The 12,500-nt window shown below is 50.1% G+C and overlaps 1 protein-coding gene across 1 annotated transcript in view; it reads left to right on the forward strand.

The window, feature by feature from the left end:
• The window catches only part of LOC124001992 (vam6/Vps39-like protein), a 73,304-nt gene that overhangs the window by 40,752 nt on the left and 20,052 nt on the right, over window positions 1-12,500 (forward strand). Inside the window, exons 13-14 of the mRNA XM_046309191.1 lie at window positions 5,616-5,756; window positions 6,822-6,963. Coding sequence (XP_046165147.1) covers window positions 5,616-5,756; window positions 6,822-6,963 — 283 coding nt within the window. The remainder of the gene's footprint in view (window positions 1-5,615; window positions 5,757-6,821; window positions 6,964-12,500) is intronic.

Below are 12,500 nucleotides of genomic sequence, written 5' to 3' on the forward strand. Positions count from 1 at the left end.
AGTGTGTATTACTACCTGACACAGGTGGGTTGGGGGGTGTTGTAAACAGTGTAAACAGTGTGTGTTACTACCTGACACAGGTGGGGGGGGGGTTGTAAACCAGTGTGTATTACTACCTGACACAGGTGGGTGGGGGGTTGTAAACCAGTGTGTGTATTACTACCTGACACAGGTGGGTGGGGGGGTTGTAAACCAGTGTGTATTACTACCTGACACAGGTGGGTGGGGGGTTGTAAACCAGTGTGTATTACTACCTGACACAGGTGGGTGGGGGGGGGTTGTAAACCAGTGTGTATTACTACCTGACACAGGTGGGTGGGTGGGGGGGGGGGGGTTGTAAACCAGTGTGTATTACTACCTGACACACAGTGGTGGGTGGGGGGTTGTAAACCAGTGTGTATTACTACCTGACACAGGTGGGGGGGGGTTGTAAACCAGTGTGTATTACTACCTGACACAGGTGGGTGACACAGGTGGGGGGGGTTGTAAACCAGTGTGTATTACTACCTGACACAGGTGGGGGGGGGTTGTAAACCAGTGTGTATTACTACCTGACACAGGTGGGTGGGGGGGGGGTTGTAAACCAGTGTGTATTACTACCTGACACAGGTGGGTGGGGGGGGGGGGGTTGTAAACCAGTGTGTATTACTACCTGACACAGGTGGGTGGGGGGGGGGGTTGGTGTGTAAACCAGTTGTAAACCAGTGTGTATTACTACCTGACACAGGTGGGTGGGGGGGGGGGGGGTTGTAAACCAGTGTGTATTACTACCTGACACAGGTGGGTGGGGGGGGGGGGGGTTGTAAACCAGTGTGTATTACTACCTGACACAGGTGGGTGGGGGTTGTAAACCAGTGTGTATTACTACCTGACACAGGTGGGTGGGGGGGGGGGTTGTAAACCAGTGTGTATTACTACCTGACACAGGTGGGTGGGGGGGGGGGTGTAAACCAGTGTGTATTACTACCTGACACAGGGTGGGGGGGGGGTTGTAAACCAGTGTGTATTACTACCTGACACAGGTGGGTGGGGGGGGGGTTGTAAACCAGTGTGTATTACTACCTGACACAGGTGGGGGGTTGTAAACCAGTGTGTATTACTACCTGGGGGGTTGTAAACCAGTGTGTATTACTACCTGACACAGGTGGGTGGGGGGGGGGGGGTTGTAAACCAGTGTGTATTACTACCTGACACAGGTGGGTGGGGGGGGGGGGTTGTAAACCAGTGTGTATTACTACCTGACACAGGTGGGTGGGGGGGGGTTGTAAACCAGTGTGTATTACTACCTGACACAGGTGGGGGGGGGGTAAACCAGTGTGTATTACTACCTGACACAGGTGGGGGTTGTAAACCAGTGTGTATTACTACCTGACACAGGTGGGTGGGGGGGGGGGGGGGTTGTAAACCAGTGTGTATTACTACCTGACACAGGTGGGTGGGGGGGGGGGGGGGGGTTGTAAACCAGTGTGTATTACTACCTGACACAGGTGGGTGGGGGGGGTTGTAAACCAGTGTGTATTACTACCTGACACAGGTGGGTGGGGGGTTGTAAACCAGTGTGTATTACTACCTGACACAGGTGGGGGGGGGGTGTGTAAACCAGTGTGTATTACTACCTGACACAGGTGGGTGGGGGGGGGTTGTAAACCAGTGTGTATTACTACCTGACACAGGTGGGTGGGGGGGGGGTTGTAAACCAGTGTGTAAACCAGTGTGTATTACTACTACCTGACACAGGTGGGTGTGGGGGGGGGGGTTGTAAACCAGTGTGTATTACTACCTGACACAGGTGGGTGGGGGGGGTTGTAAACCAGTGTGTATTACTACCTGACACAGGTGGGTGGGGGGTTGTAAACCAGTGTGTATTACTACCTGACACAGGTGGGTGGGGGGGTTGTTGTAAACCAGTGTGTATTACTACCTGACACAGGTGGGTGGGGGGGGGGGTTGTAAACCAGTGTGTATTACTACCTGACACAGGTGGGTGGGGGTTGTAAACCAGTGTGTATTACTACCTGACACAGGTGGGTGGGGGGGGGTTGTAAACCAGTGTGTATTACTACCTGACACAGGTGGGTGGGGGGGGGGGGGGGTTGGGTGTATTACTAAACCAGTGTGTATTACTACCTGACACAGGTGGGTGGGGGGGTTGTAAACCAGTGTGTATTACTACCTGACACAGGTGGGTGGGGGGGTTGGGGGGGGGTTGTAAACCAGTGTGTATTACTACCTGACACAGGTGGGTGGGGGGGGGGTTGTAAACCAGTGTGTATTACTACCTGACACAGGTGGGGGGGGGGGGTTGTAAACCAGTGTGTATTACTACCTGACACAGGTGGGTGGGGGGGGGGGGTTGTAAACCAGTGTGTATTACTACCTGACACAGGTGGGTGGGGGGGGGGGGTTGTAAACCAGTGTGTATTACTACCTGACACAGGTGGGTGGGGGGGGGGTTGTAAACCAGTGTGTATTACTACCTGACACAGGTGGGTGGGGGGGGTTGTAAACCAGTGTGTATTACTACCTGACACAGGTGGGTGGGGGGGGTTGTAAACCAGTGTGTATTACTACCTGACACAGGTGGGTGGGGGGGGGTTGTAAACCAGTGTGTATTACTACCTGACACAGGTGGGGGGGGGGGGGGGTTGTAAACCAGTGTGTATTACTACCTGACACAGGTGGGTGGGGGGGGGGTTGTAAACCAGTGTGTATTACTACCTGACACAGGTGGGTGGGGGGGGGGTTGTAAACCAGTGTGTATTACTACCTGACACAGGTGGGTGGGGGGGGGGGGGGTTGTAAACCAGTGTGTATTACTACCTGACACAGGTGGGTGGGGGGGGGGGGGGTTGTAAACCAGTGTGTATTACTACCTGACACAGGTGGGGGGGGGGGGGGGGTTGTAAACCAGTGTGTATTACTACCTGACACAGGTGGGTGGGGGGGGGGGGGGTTGTAAACCAGTGTGTATTACTACCTGACACAGGTGGGTGGGTGGGGGGGGTTGTAAACCAGTGTGTATTACTACCTGACACAGGTGGGGGGGGGGGGTTGTAAACCAGTGTGTATTACTACCTGACACAGGTGGGGGGGGTTGTAAACCAGTGTGTATTACTACCTGACACAGGTGGGTGGGGGGGGGGGGTTGTAAACCAGTGTGTATTACTACCTGACACAGGTGGGTGGGGGGGGGGGGGTTGTAAACCAGTGTGTATTACTACCTGACACAGGTGGGTAAACCAGGGGGGGGGGGGGGGTTGTAAACCAGTGTGTATTACTACCTGACACAGGTGGGGGGGGGGGGGGTTGTAAACCAGTGTGTATTACTACCTGACACAGGTGGGGGGGGGGGTTGTAAACCAGTGTGTATTACTACCTGACACAGGTGGGTGGGTGGGGGGGGGTTGTAAACCAGTGTGTATTACTACCTGACACAGGTGGGGGGGGGGGGTTGTAAACCAGTGTGTATTACTACCTGACACAGGTGGGTGGGGGGGGTTGTAAACCAGTGTGTATTACTACCTGACACAGGTGGGGGGTTGTAAACCAGTGTGTATTACTACCTGACACAGGTGGGTGGGTGTATTACTACCTGGGGGGGGGGGTTGTAAACCAGTGTGTATTACTACCTGACACAGGTGGGGGGGGGGGGGGGGTTGTAAACCAGTGTGTATTACTACCTGACACAGGTGGGTGGGGGGGGGGGGGGGTTGTAAACCAGTGTGTATTACTACCTGACACAGGTGGGTGGGGGGGGGTTGTAAACCAGTGTGTATTACTACCTGACACAGGTGGGTGGGGGGGGTTGTAAACCAGTGTGTATTACTACCTGACACAGGTGGGTGGGGGGGGTTGTAAACCAGTGTGTATTACTACCTGACACAGGTGGGTGGGGGGGGTTGTAAACCAGTGTGTATTACTACCTGACACAGGTGGGTGGGGGGGGGTTGTAAACCAGTGTGTATTACTACCTGACACAGGTGGGTGGGGGGGGGGTTGTAAACCAGTGTGTATTACTACCTGACACAGGTGGGTGGGGGGGGGGGTTGTAAACCAGTGTGTATTACTACCTGACACAGGTGGGTGGGGGGGGTTGTAAACCAGTGTGTATTACTACCTGACACAGGTGGGTGGGGGGGTTGTAAACCAGTGTGTATTACTACCTGACACAGGTGGGGGTGGGGGGGTTGTAAACCAGTGTGTATTACTACCTGACACAGGTGGGTGGGGGGGTTGTAAACCAGTGTGTATTACTACCTGACACAGGGGGGGGATGTTGTCCCTGTTAGATGATGACCTGTTAGATGATGTCCCTGTTAGATGTTGTCCCTGTTAGATGATGTGTGTTGTCCCTGTTAGATGATGTCCCTGTTAGATGATGTCCCTGTTAGATGATGTGTGTTGTCCCTGTTAGATGATGTGTGTTGTCCCTGTTAGATGTTGTCCCTGTTAGATGTTGTCCCTGTTAGATGTTGTCCCTGTTAGATGTTGTCCCTGTTAAGATGTTGTCCCTGTTAGATGATGTCCCTGTTAGATGATGTCCCTGTTAGATGTTGTCCCTGTTAGATGATGTCCCTGTTAGATGACGTTTGTTGTCCCTGTTAGATGAAGTGTGATGTCCCTGTTAGATGTTGTCCCTGTTAGATGTTGTCCCTGTTAGATGATGTCCCTGTTAGATGATGTCCCTGTTAGATGATGTCCCTGTTTGATGTTGTGTGTTGTCCCTGTTAGATGATGTGTGTTGTCCCTGTTAGATGTTGTCCCTGTTAGATGATGTCCCTGTTAGATGTTGTCCCTGTTTGATGATGTGTGTTGTCCCTGTTTGATGATGTGTGTTGTCCCTGTTAGATGATGTGACCTAGTGGACTATCCTGACCTAGTGGACTATCCTTCCCGGCCTAGTGGACTATCCTTCCCGGCCTAGTGGACTATCCTTCCCGGCCTAGTGGACTATCCTTCCCTAGTGGACTATCCTTCCCGGCCTAGTGGACTATCCTTCCCTAGTGGACTATCCTGACCTAGTGGACTATCCTTCCCGACCTAGTGGACTATCCTTCCCGACCTAGTGGACTATCCTTCCCGGCCTAGTGGACTATCCTTCCCGGCCTAGTGGACTATCCTTCCCTAGTGGACTATCCTTCCCGACCTAGTGGACTATCCTTCCCGACCTAGTGGACTATCCTTCCCTAGTGGACTATCCTTCCCGACCTAGTGGACTATCCTTCCCGACCTAGTGGACTATCCTTCCCGACCTAGTGGACTATCCTTCCCTAGTGGACTATCCTTCCCTAGGGGACTATCCTTCCCGACCTTGTGGACTATCCTTCCCTAGTGGACTATCCTTCCCGGCCTAGTGGACTATCCTTCCCTAGTGGACTATCCTTCCCTAGTGGACTATCCTTCCCGGCCTAGTGGACTATCCTTCCCTAGGGGACTATCCTTCCCGACCTAGTGGACTATCCTTCCCGGCCTAGTGGACTATCCTTCCCTAGTGGACTATCCTTCCCTAGGGGACTATCCTTCCCTAGTGGACTATCCTTCCCGACCTAGTGTACTATCCTTCCCTAGTGGACTATCCCGGTCCCCATAAATACAATGAAATGTGTGCGTTCCAGAAACGCAGCCACCTGGTGAAGCAGCTGAACGACTCCGAACCGTCCACCCCGTCTCCCCTCATGGAAGGGACTCCCACCATCAAGAGCAGGAAGAAACTCCTGCAGATCATCGACACCACGCTGCTCAAATGCTACCTGCATGTACGTATGGAAACCTCAGACGTACTCCCCCATTCCATTGTAATGCTACCTGCATGTACGTATGGATAATTCCATGGTAACGGAACTTCGCTTTATACCAAATTTAAAAACCATTGATTTTTTAACCATTTTTAACAATTTGCCCTGGTGTCCCCTGTGTTAATCTAGTGTCTCTCTCCTCTCTCCAGACCAACATGTCCCCTGTGTTAATCTAGTGTCTCTCTCTAGACCAACGTGTCCCCTGTGTTAATCTAGTGTCTCCTCTCTCCAGACCAACATGGCCCTGGTGACCCCTGTGTTAATCTAGTGTCTCTCTCTCCTCTCTCCAGACCAACGTGTCCCCTGTGTTAATCTAGTGTCTCTCTCCAGACCAACTTGTCCCCTGTGTTAATCTAGTGTCTCTCTCCAGACCATCTTGTCCCCTGTGTTAATCTAGTGTCTCTCTCCAGACCAACTTGTCCCCTGTGTTAATCTAGTGTCTCCCTCCAGACCAACTTGTCCCCTGTGTTAATCTAGTGTCTCTCTCCAGACCAACATGTCCCCTGTGTTAATCTAGTGTCTCTCTCCTCTCTCCAGACCAACATTTCCCCTGTGTTAATCTAGTGTCTCTCTCCTCTCTCCAGACCAACATGTCCCCTGTGTTAATCTAGTGTCTCTCTCCTCTCTCCAGACCAACTTGTCCCCTGTGTTAATCTAGTGTCTCCCTCCAGACCAACTTGTCCCCTGTGTTAATCTAGTGTCTCTCTCCAGACCAACATGTCCCCTGTGTTAATCTAGTGTCTCTCTCCAGACCAACATGTCCCCTGTGTTAATCTAGTGTCTCTCTCCTCTCTCCAGACCAACATTTCCCCTGTGTTAATCTAGTGTCTCTCTCCTCTCTCCAGACCAACATGTCCCCTGTGTTAATCTAGTGTCTCTCTCCAGACCAACATGTCCCCTGTGTTAATCTAGTGTCTCTCTCCTCTCTCCAGACCAACATTTCCCCTGTGTTAATCTAGTGTCTCTCTCCTCTCTCCAGACCAACATGTCCCCTGTGTTAATCTAGTGTCTCTCTCCTCTCTCCAGACCAACGTGGCCCTGGTGTCCCCTCTGTTGCGTCTGGATAATAACCACTGTCACATTGAGGAGAGTGAGTACATCCTGAAGAAGGCCCACAAGTACAGCGAGCTCATCATCCTCTATGAGAAGAAGGGCCTGCATCAGAAAGGTAATGAGCACCAACACACCTCCTCCTCCATGCTTCAAAGGTAATGAGCACTAACACACCACCTCCTCCATGCTTCAAAGGTAATGAGCACTAACACACCACCTCCTCCATTCTTCAAAGGTAATAAGCACTAACACACCACCTCCTCCATGCTTCAAAGGTAATGAGCACTAACACACCTCCTCCTCCATGCTTCAAAGGTAATGAGACTTGTCGCTCTGGTATCCTTTACACAGGCAGCTCAAATCTGATCTTTTTTTTTCTTCACTAATTGTTCTTTTGACCAATCAGATCAGCTCCCTTGACAATAATTGTGCTTCATGTGTAAATGCAGCGTATCGACGCTAGACATCAGTCACAGAGTACTGGGTATGTGGAGCAATAACACTACATATTAGTCATTTAGTAAACACTCTTATCCAGAGTTAGAATTGGTGCATTCAACTTGCATAGGTAAAACAATCACATACCAACACCATCATTGTGGCTAAAACCTTCCGAAATATCTGCGACCTACAAAGTCTGTGCTAGTGAGAGTAGAAGACGGTGTTACAGAGAGAGCATCTGTTGTTCTGAGCGTGCAGGAGGACCAGAGAGAGAGAGAGAGAGGATCTGTTCTGAGCATGCAGGAGGACCAGAGAGAGAGAGGATCTGTTGTTCTGAGCATGCAGGAGGACCAGAGAGATAGGATCTGTTCTGAGCATGCAGGAGGACCAGAGAGAGAGCATCTGTTGTTCTGAGCGCGCAGGAGGACCAAAGAGAGAGAGGATTTGTTGTTCTGAGCATGCAGGAGGACCAGAGAGAGAGAGCATCTGTTGTTCTGAGCATGCAGGAGGACCAGAGAGAGAGAGGATCTGTTGTTCTGAGCGTGCAGGAGGACCAGAGAGATAGGATCTGTTCTGAGAATGCAGGAGGACCAGAGAGAGAGCATCTGTTCTGAGCATGCAGGAGGACCAGAGAGAGGGAGGATCTGTTGTTCTGAGCGTGCAGGAGGACCAGAGAGATAGGATCTGTTCTGAGCATGCAGGAGGACAAGAGAGAGGGAGGATCTGTTGTTCTGAGCGTGCAGGAGGACCAGAGAGATAGGATCTGTTCTGAGCATGCAGGAGGACCAGAGAGAGAGAACATCTGTTGTTCTGAGCATGCAAGAGGACCAGAGAGAGAGTGCATCTGTTGTTCTGAGCATGCCGGAGGACTAGAGAAAGAGAGCATCTGTTGTTCTGAGCATGCAGGAGGACCAGAGAGAGAGAGCATCTGTTGTTCTGAGCATGCAGGAGGACCAGAGAGAGAGAGGATCTGTTGTTCTGAGCGTGCAGGAGGACCAGAGAGATAGGATCTGTTCTGAGCATGCAGGAGGACCAGAGAGAGAGGATCTGTTCTGAGTGTGCAGGAGGAGCAGAGAGAGGGAGGATCTGTTGTTCTGAGCGTGCAGGAGGACCAGAGAGATAGGATCTGTTCTGAGCATGCAGGAGGACCAGAGAGATAGGATCTGTTGTTCTGAGCATGCAGGAGGAGCAGAGAGAGAGAGGATCTGCTGTTCTGAGCATGCAGAAGGACCAGCGAGAGAGAGAGAGGATCTGTTGTTCTGAGCATGCAGGAGGACCAGAGAGAGAGGATCTGTTCTGAGCGTGCAGGAGGACCAGAGAGAGAGAGGATCTGTTGTTCTGAGCATGCAGGAGGACCAGAGAGAGAGAAGATCTGTTGTTCTGAGCATGCAGGAGGACCAGAGGATCTGTTGTTCTGAGCATGCAGGAGGACCAGCGAGAGAGGATCTGTTGTTCTGAGCATGCAGGAGGACCAGAGAGAGAGCATCTGTTGTTCTGAGCATGCAGGAGGACCAGAGAGAGAGAGGATCTGTTGTTCTGAGCATGCAGGAGGACCAGAGAGGGAGAGAGCATATGTTGTTCTGAGCATGCAGGAGGACCAGAGAGAGAGAGGATCTGTTGTTCTGAGCATGCAGGAGGACCAGAGAGAGAGAGGATCTGTTGTTCTGAGCATGCAGGAGGACCAGAGAGAGAGAGCATCTGTTGTTCTGAGCATGCAGGAGGACCAGAGAGAGAGCATCTGTTGTTCTGAGCATGCAGGAGGACCAGAGAGAGAGAGCATCTGTTGTTCTGAGCATGCAGGAGGACCAGAGAGAGAGATCTGTTGTTCTGAGCATGCAGGAGGACCAGAGAGAGAGAGGATCTGTTGTTCTGAGCATGCAGGATCCCTCTGAGCTCTGCTCTTTCTGTGGTGTGTCCTGTCTGAATGAAGGGTCCCTCCCAGAGCTCTGCTCTCTGTGCTGTGTCCTGTCTGAATGAAGGGTGAAGGATCCCTCCCAGAGCTCTGCTCTCTGTGCTGTGTCCTGTCTGAATGAAGGGTCCCTCCCAGAGCTCTGCTCTCTGTGCTGTGTCCTGTCTGGGTGAAGGATCCCTCCCAGAGCTCTGCTCTCTGTGCTGTGTCCTGTCTGGGTGAAGGATCCCTCCCAGAGCTCTGCTCTCTCTGTGCTGTGTCCTGTCTGGGTGAAGGATCCCTCCCAGATCTCTGCTCTCTGTGCTGTGTCCTGTCTGAGTGAAGGGTCCCTCCCAGATAAACTTGGGAGTCCCCATGGTTTGTCTCCCAGGACTGGAGGCTGGCCCACACTGTGGTTGGACAGTCATCCTCATACCTCTTAGATCATAGCTGTCTTAATGCTATTAGTGCTGGTTTTGGGCCAGGCCAGTGTGTGTTTTTAATTAGTCTGCCACAAGCTGTTGTAGTGATGTAATGCTGCTGAGGTTTCTGTGTGTTTCTCTCTCTCTCAGAACATCAGCCCCCCTACATCATATCTCTCTCTGTCTCTCTCTCAGAACATCAGCCCCCCTACATCATAGCTGTCCTGCCTCGCTATGTTTCTCTCTCTCCCTCTCTCTCTCTCTCTCTCTCTCTCTCTCTCTCTCTCTCTCTCTCTCTCTCTCTCTCTCTCTCTCTCTCTCTCTCTCCCTCTCTCTGTCCCTCTCTCTGTCCCTCTCTCTGTCCCTCTCTCTGTCTCTCTCTCTGTCCCTCTCTCTGTCCCTCTCTCTGTCTCTGTCTCTCTCTCTGTCTCTGTCTCTCTCTCTCTCTCTGTCTCTCTCTCTGTCTCTCTCTCTGTCTCTCTCTCTCTGTCTCTGTCTCTCTCTCTCTCTCTCTCTGTTTCTCTCTGTCTCTGTCTCCCTCTCTCTCTGTCTCAATTCAAAGGTGTAGATACTAGAGGTCGACCGACTATGATTTTCCAACGCCGATATCGATTATTGGAGGACCCAAAAAAGCCGATACCGATTAATAGGCCGATTTAAAAAATATATATATAAAAAAAATGTAATATATAAAATTTTACATTTAAATTTTTTTTTAATAAATATTTTTTATTTATTTATAATAAAGATAATTACAACAATAATGAATGAACACTTATTTTAACTTAATATAATACATTAATAAAAATCAATTTAGCCTCAAATAAATAATGAAACATGTTCAATTTGGTTTAAATAATGCAAAAACAAAGTGTTGGAGAAGTAAAAGTGCAATATGTGTAGAAAGCTAACGGTTGAGTTCCTTGCTCAGAACATGAGAACATATGAAAGCTGGTGGTTCCTTTTAACATGAGACTTCAATATTCCCAGGTAAGAGGTTTTAGGTTGTAGTTAATATAGTATTTATAGGACTAGTGTAACAGTATAGCTTCCGTCCCTCTCCTCGCCCCTACCTGGGCTCGAACCAGGAACACATCGACAACAGCCACCCTCAAAAGCCGCGGCCCTTGCAGAGCAAGGGGAATAACTACTTCAAGTCTCAGAGCGAGTGACGTTTGAAACACTATTAGCGCACACCCAGCTAACTAGCTAGCCATTTCACATCGGTTACACCAGCCATTAGGCTGATAGGCTTGAAGTCATAAACAGCGCTGTGCTTGAGAAGAGCTGCTGGCAAAACGCACGAAAGTGCTGTTTGAATGAATGCTTACGAGCCTGCTGCTGTTCAGTCAGACTGCTCTATCAAATCATAGACTTAGTTATAACATAATACGGGTGGCATCCATTAGTCTAAATATTCTTGTTACATTGCACAACTTTCAATGTATGTCATCATTACGTAACATTCTGGCAAATTAGTTCACAATGAGCCGGGCTGCCCAAACTGTTGCATATACCCCGACTCTGCATGTAATGAACGCAAGAGAAATGACACAATTTCACCTGGTTAATATTGCCTGCTAACCTGGATTTCTTTTAGCTAAATATGCAGGTTTAAAAAGATATACTTCTGTGTATTGATTTTAAGAAAGGCATTGGTGTTTATGGTTAGGTACAGTCGTCCAACGATTGTGCTTTTTTCCGCAAATGCGCTTTTGTTAAATCATCCCCCAGCGTTGCATCGATTATATGCAACGCAGGACACGCTAGATAAACTAGTAATATCATCAACCCTGTGGAGTTATAACTAGTGATTATGATTGATTGTTTTTATAAGATAAGTTTAATGCTAGCTGGCAACTTACCTTGGCTTCTGCTGCATTAACAGGCGCGTAACATGCAGGCTCCACGTGGAGTGCAATGAGAAGGCAGGTGGTTAGAGCGTTGGACTAGTTAACTGTAAGGTTGCAAGATTGGATCCCCTGAGCTGACAAGGTGAACATCTGTCGTTCTGCCCCTGAACAGGCAGTTAACCCACTGTTCCCCTGAACAAGGCAGTTAACCCACTGTTCCCCTGAACAAGGCAGTTAACCCACTGTTCCCCTGAACAAGGCAGTTAACCCACTGTTCCCCTGAACAAGGCAGTTAACCCACTGTTCCCATGAACAAGGCAGTTAACCCACTGTTCCCCTGAACAAGGCAGTTAACCCACTGTTCCCCTGAACAAGGCAGTTAACCCACTGTTCCCATGAACAAGGCAGTTAACCCACTGTTCCCCTGAACAAGGCAGTTAACCCACTGTTCCCCTGAACAAGGCAGTTAACCCACTGTTCCCCTGAACAAGGCAGTTAACCCACTGTTCCCCTGAACAAGGCAGTTAACCCACTGTTCCCCTGAACAAGGCAGTTAACCCACTGTTCCCCTGAACAAGGCAGTTAACCCACTGTTCCCCTGAACAGGCAGTTAACCCACTGTTCATAGGCCGTCAATGAAAATAAGAATGTTTTCTTAACCGACTTGCCTAGGTGAATAAAGGTATTAAAAATATTTAAAAATCTGCAAAATCATCACCCAGAAATACCAATTTACGATTTGTTATGAAAACTTGAAATCGGCCCTAATTAATCGGCCATTCTGATTAATCGGTCGACCTCTAGTAGATACAGGACAGTAATCCATTGGGAGTGTGTTCACCTGATTATTCACGGACTTGTGCTCAGTAGACCGTAATGATACTGTAACCTCAATCCTCCCCTGGTCTTGTCACTCACCTCGTGTGTGTTTCCATCTCCCAGCCCTGCAGGTGTTGTTGGACCAGTCCACCAAGGCTAACTCTCCTCCCCCAGCCCTACAGGTGTTGTTGGATCAGTCCACCAAGGCTAACTCTCCTCTCTTCCTCCC

This window comes from Oncorhynchus gorbuscha, linkage group LG17 (genome assembly GCF_021184085.1).
Source record: "Oncorhynchus gorbuscha isolate QuinsamMale2020 ecotype Even-year linkage group LG17, OgorEven_v1.0, whole genome shotgun sequence".
Classification (NCBI taxonomy): Eukaryota; Metazoa; Chordata; class Actinopteri; order Salmoniformes; family Salmonidae; genus Oncorhynchus; species Oncorhynchus gorbuscha.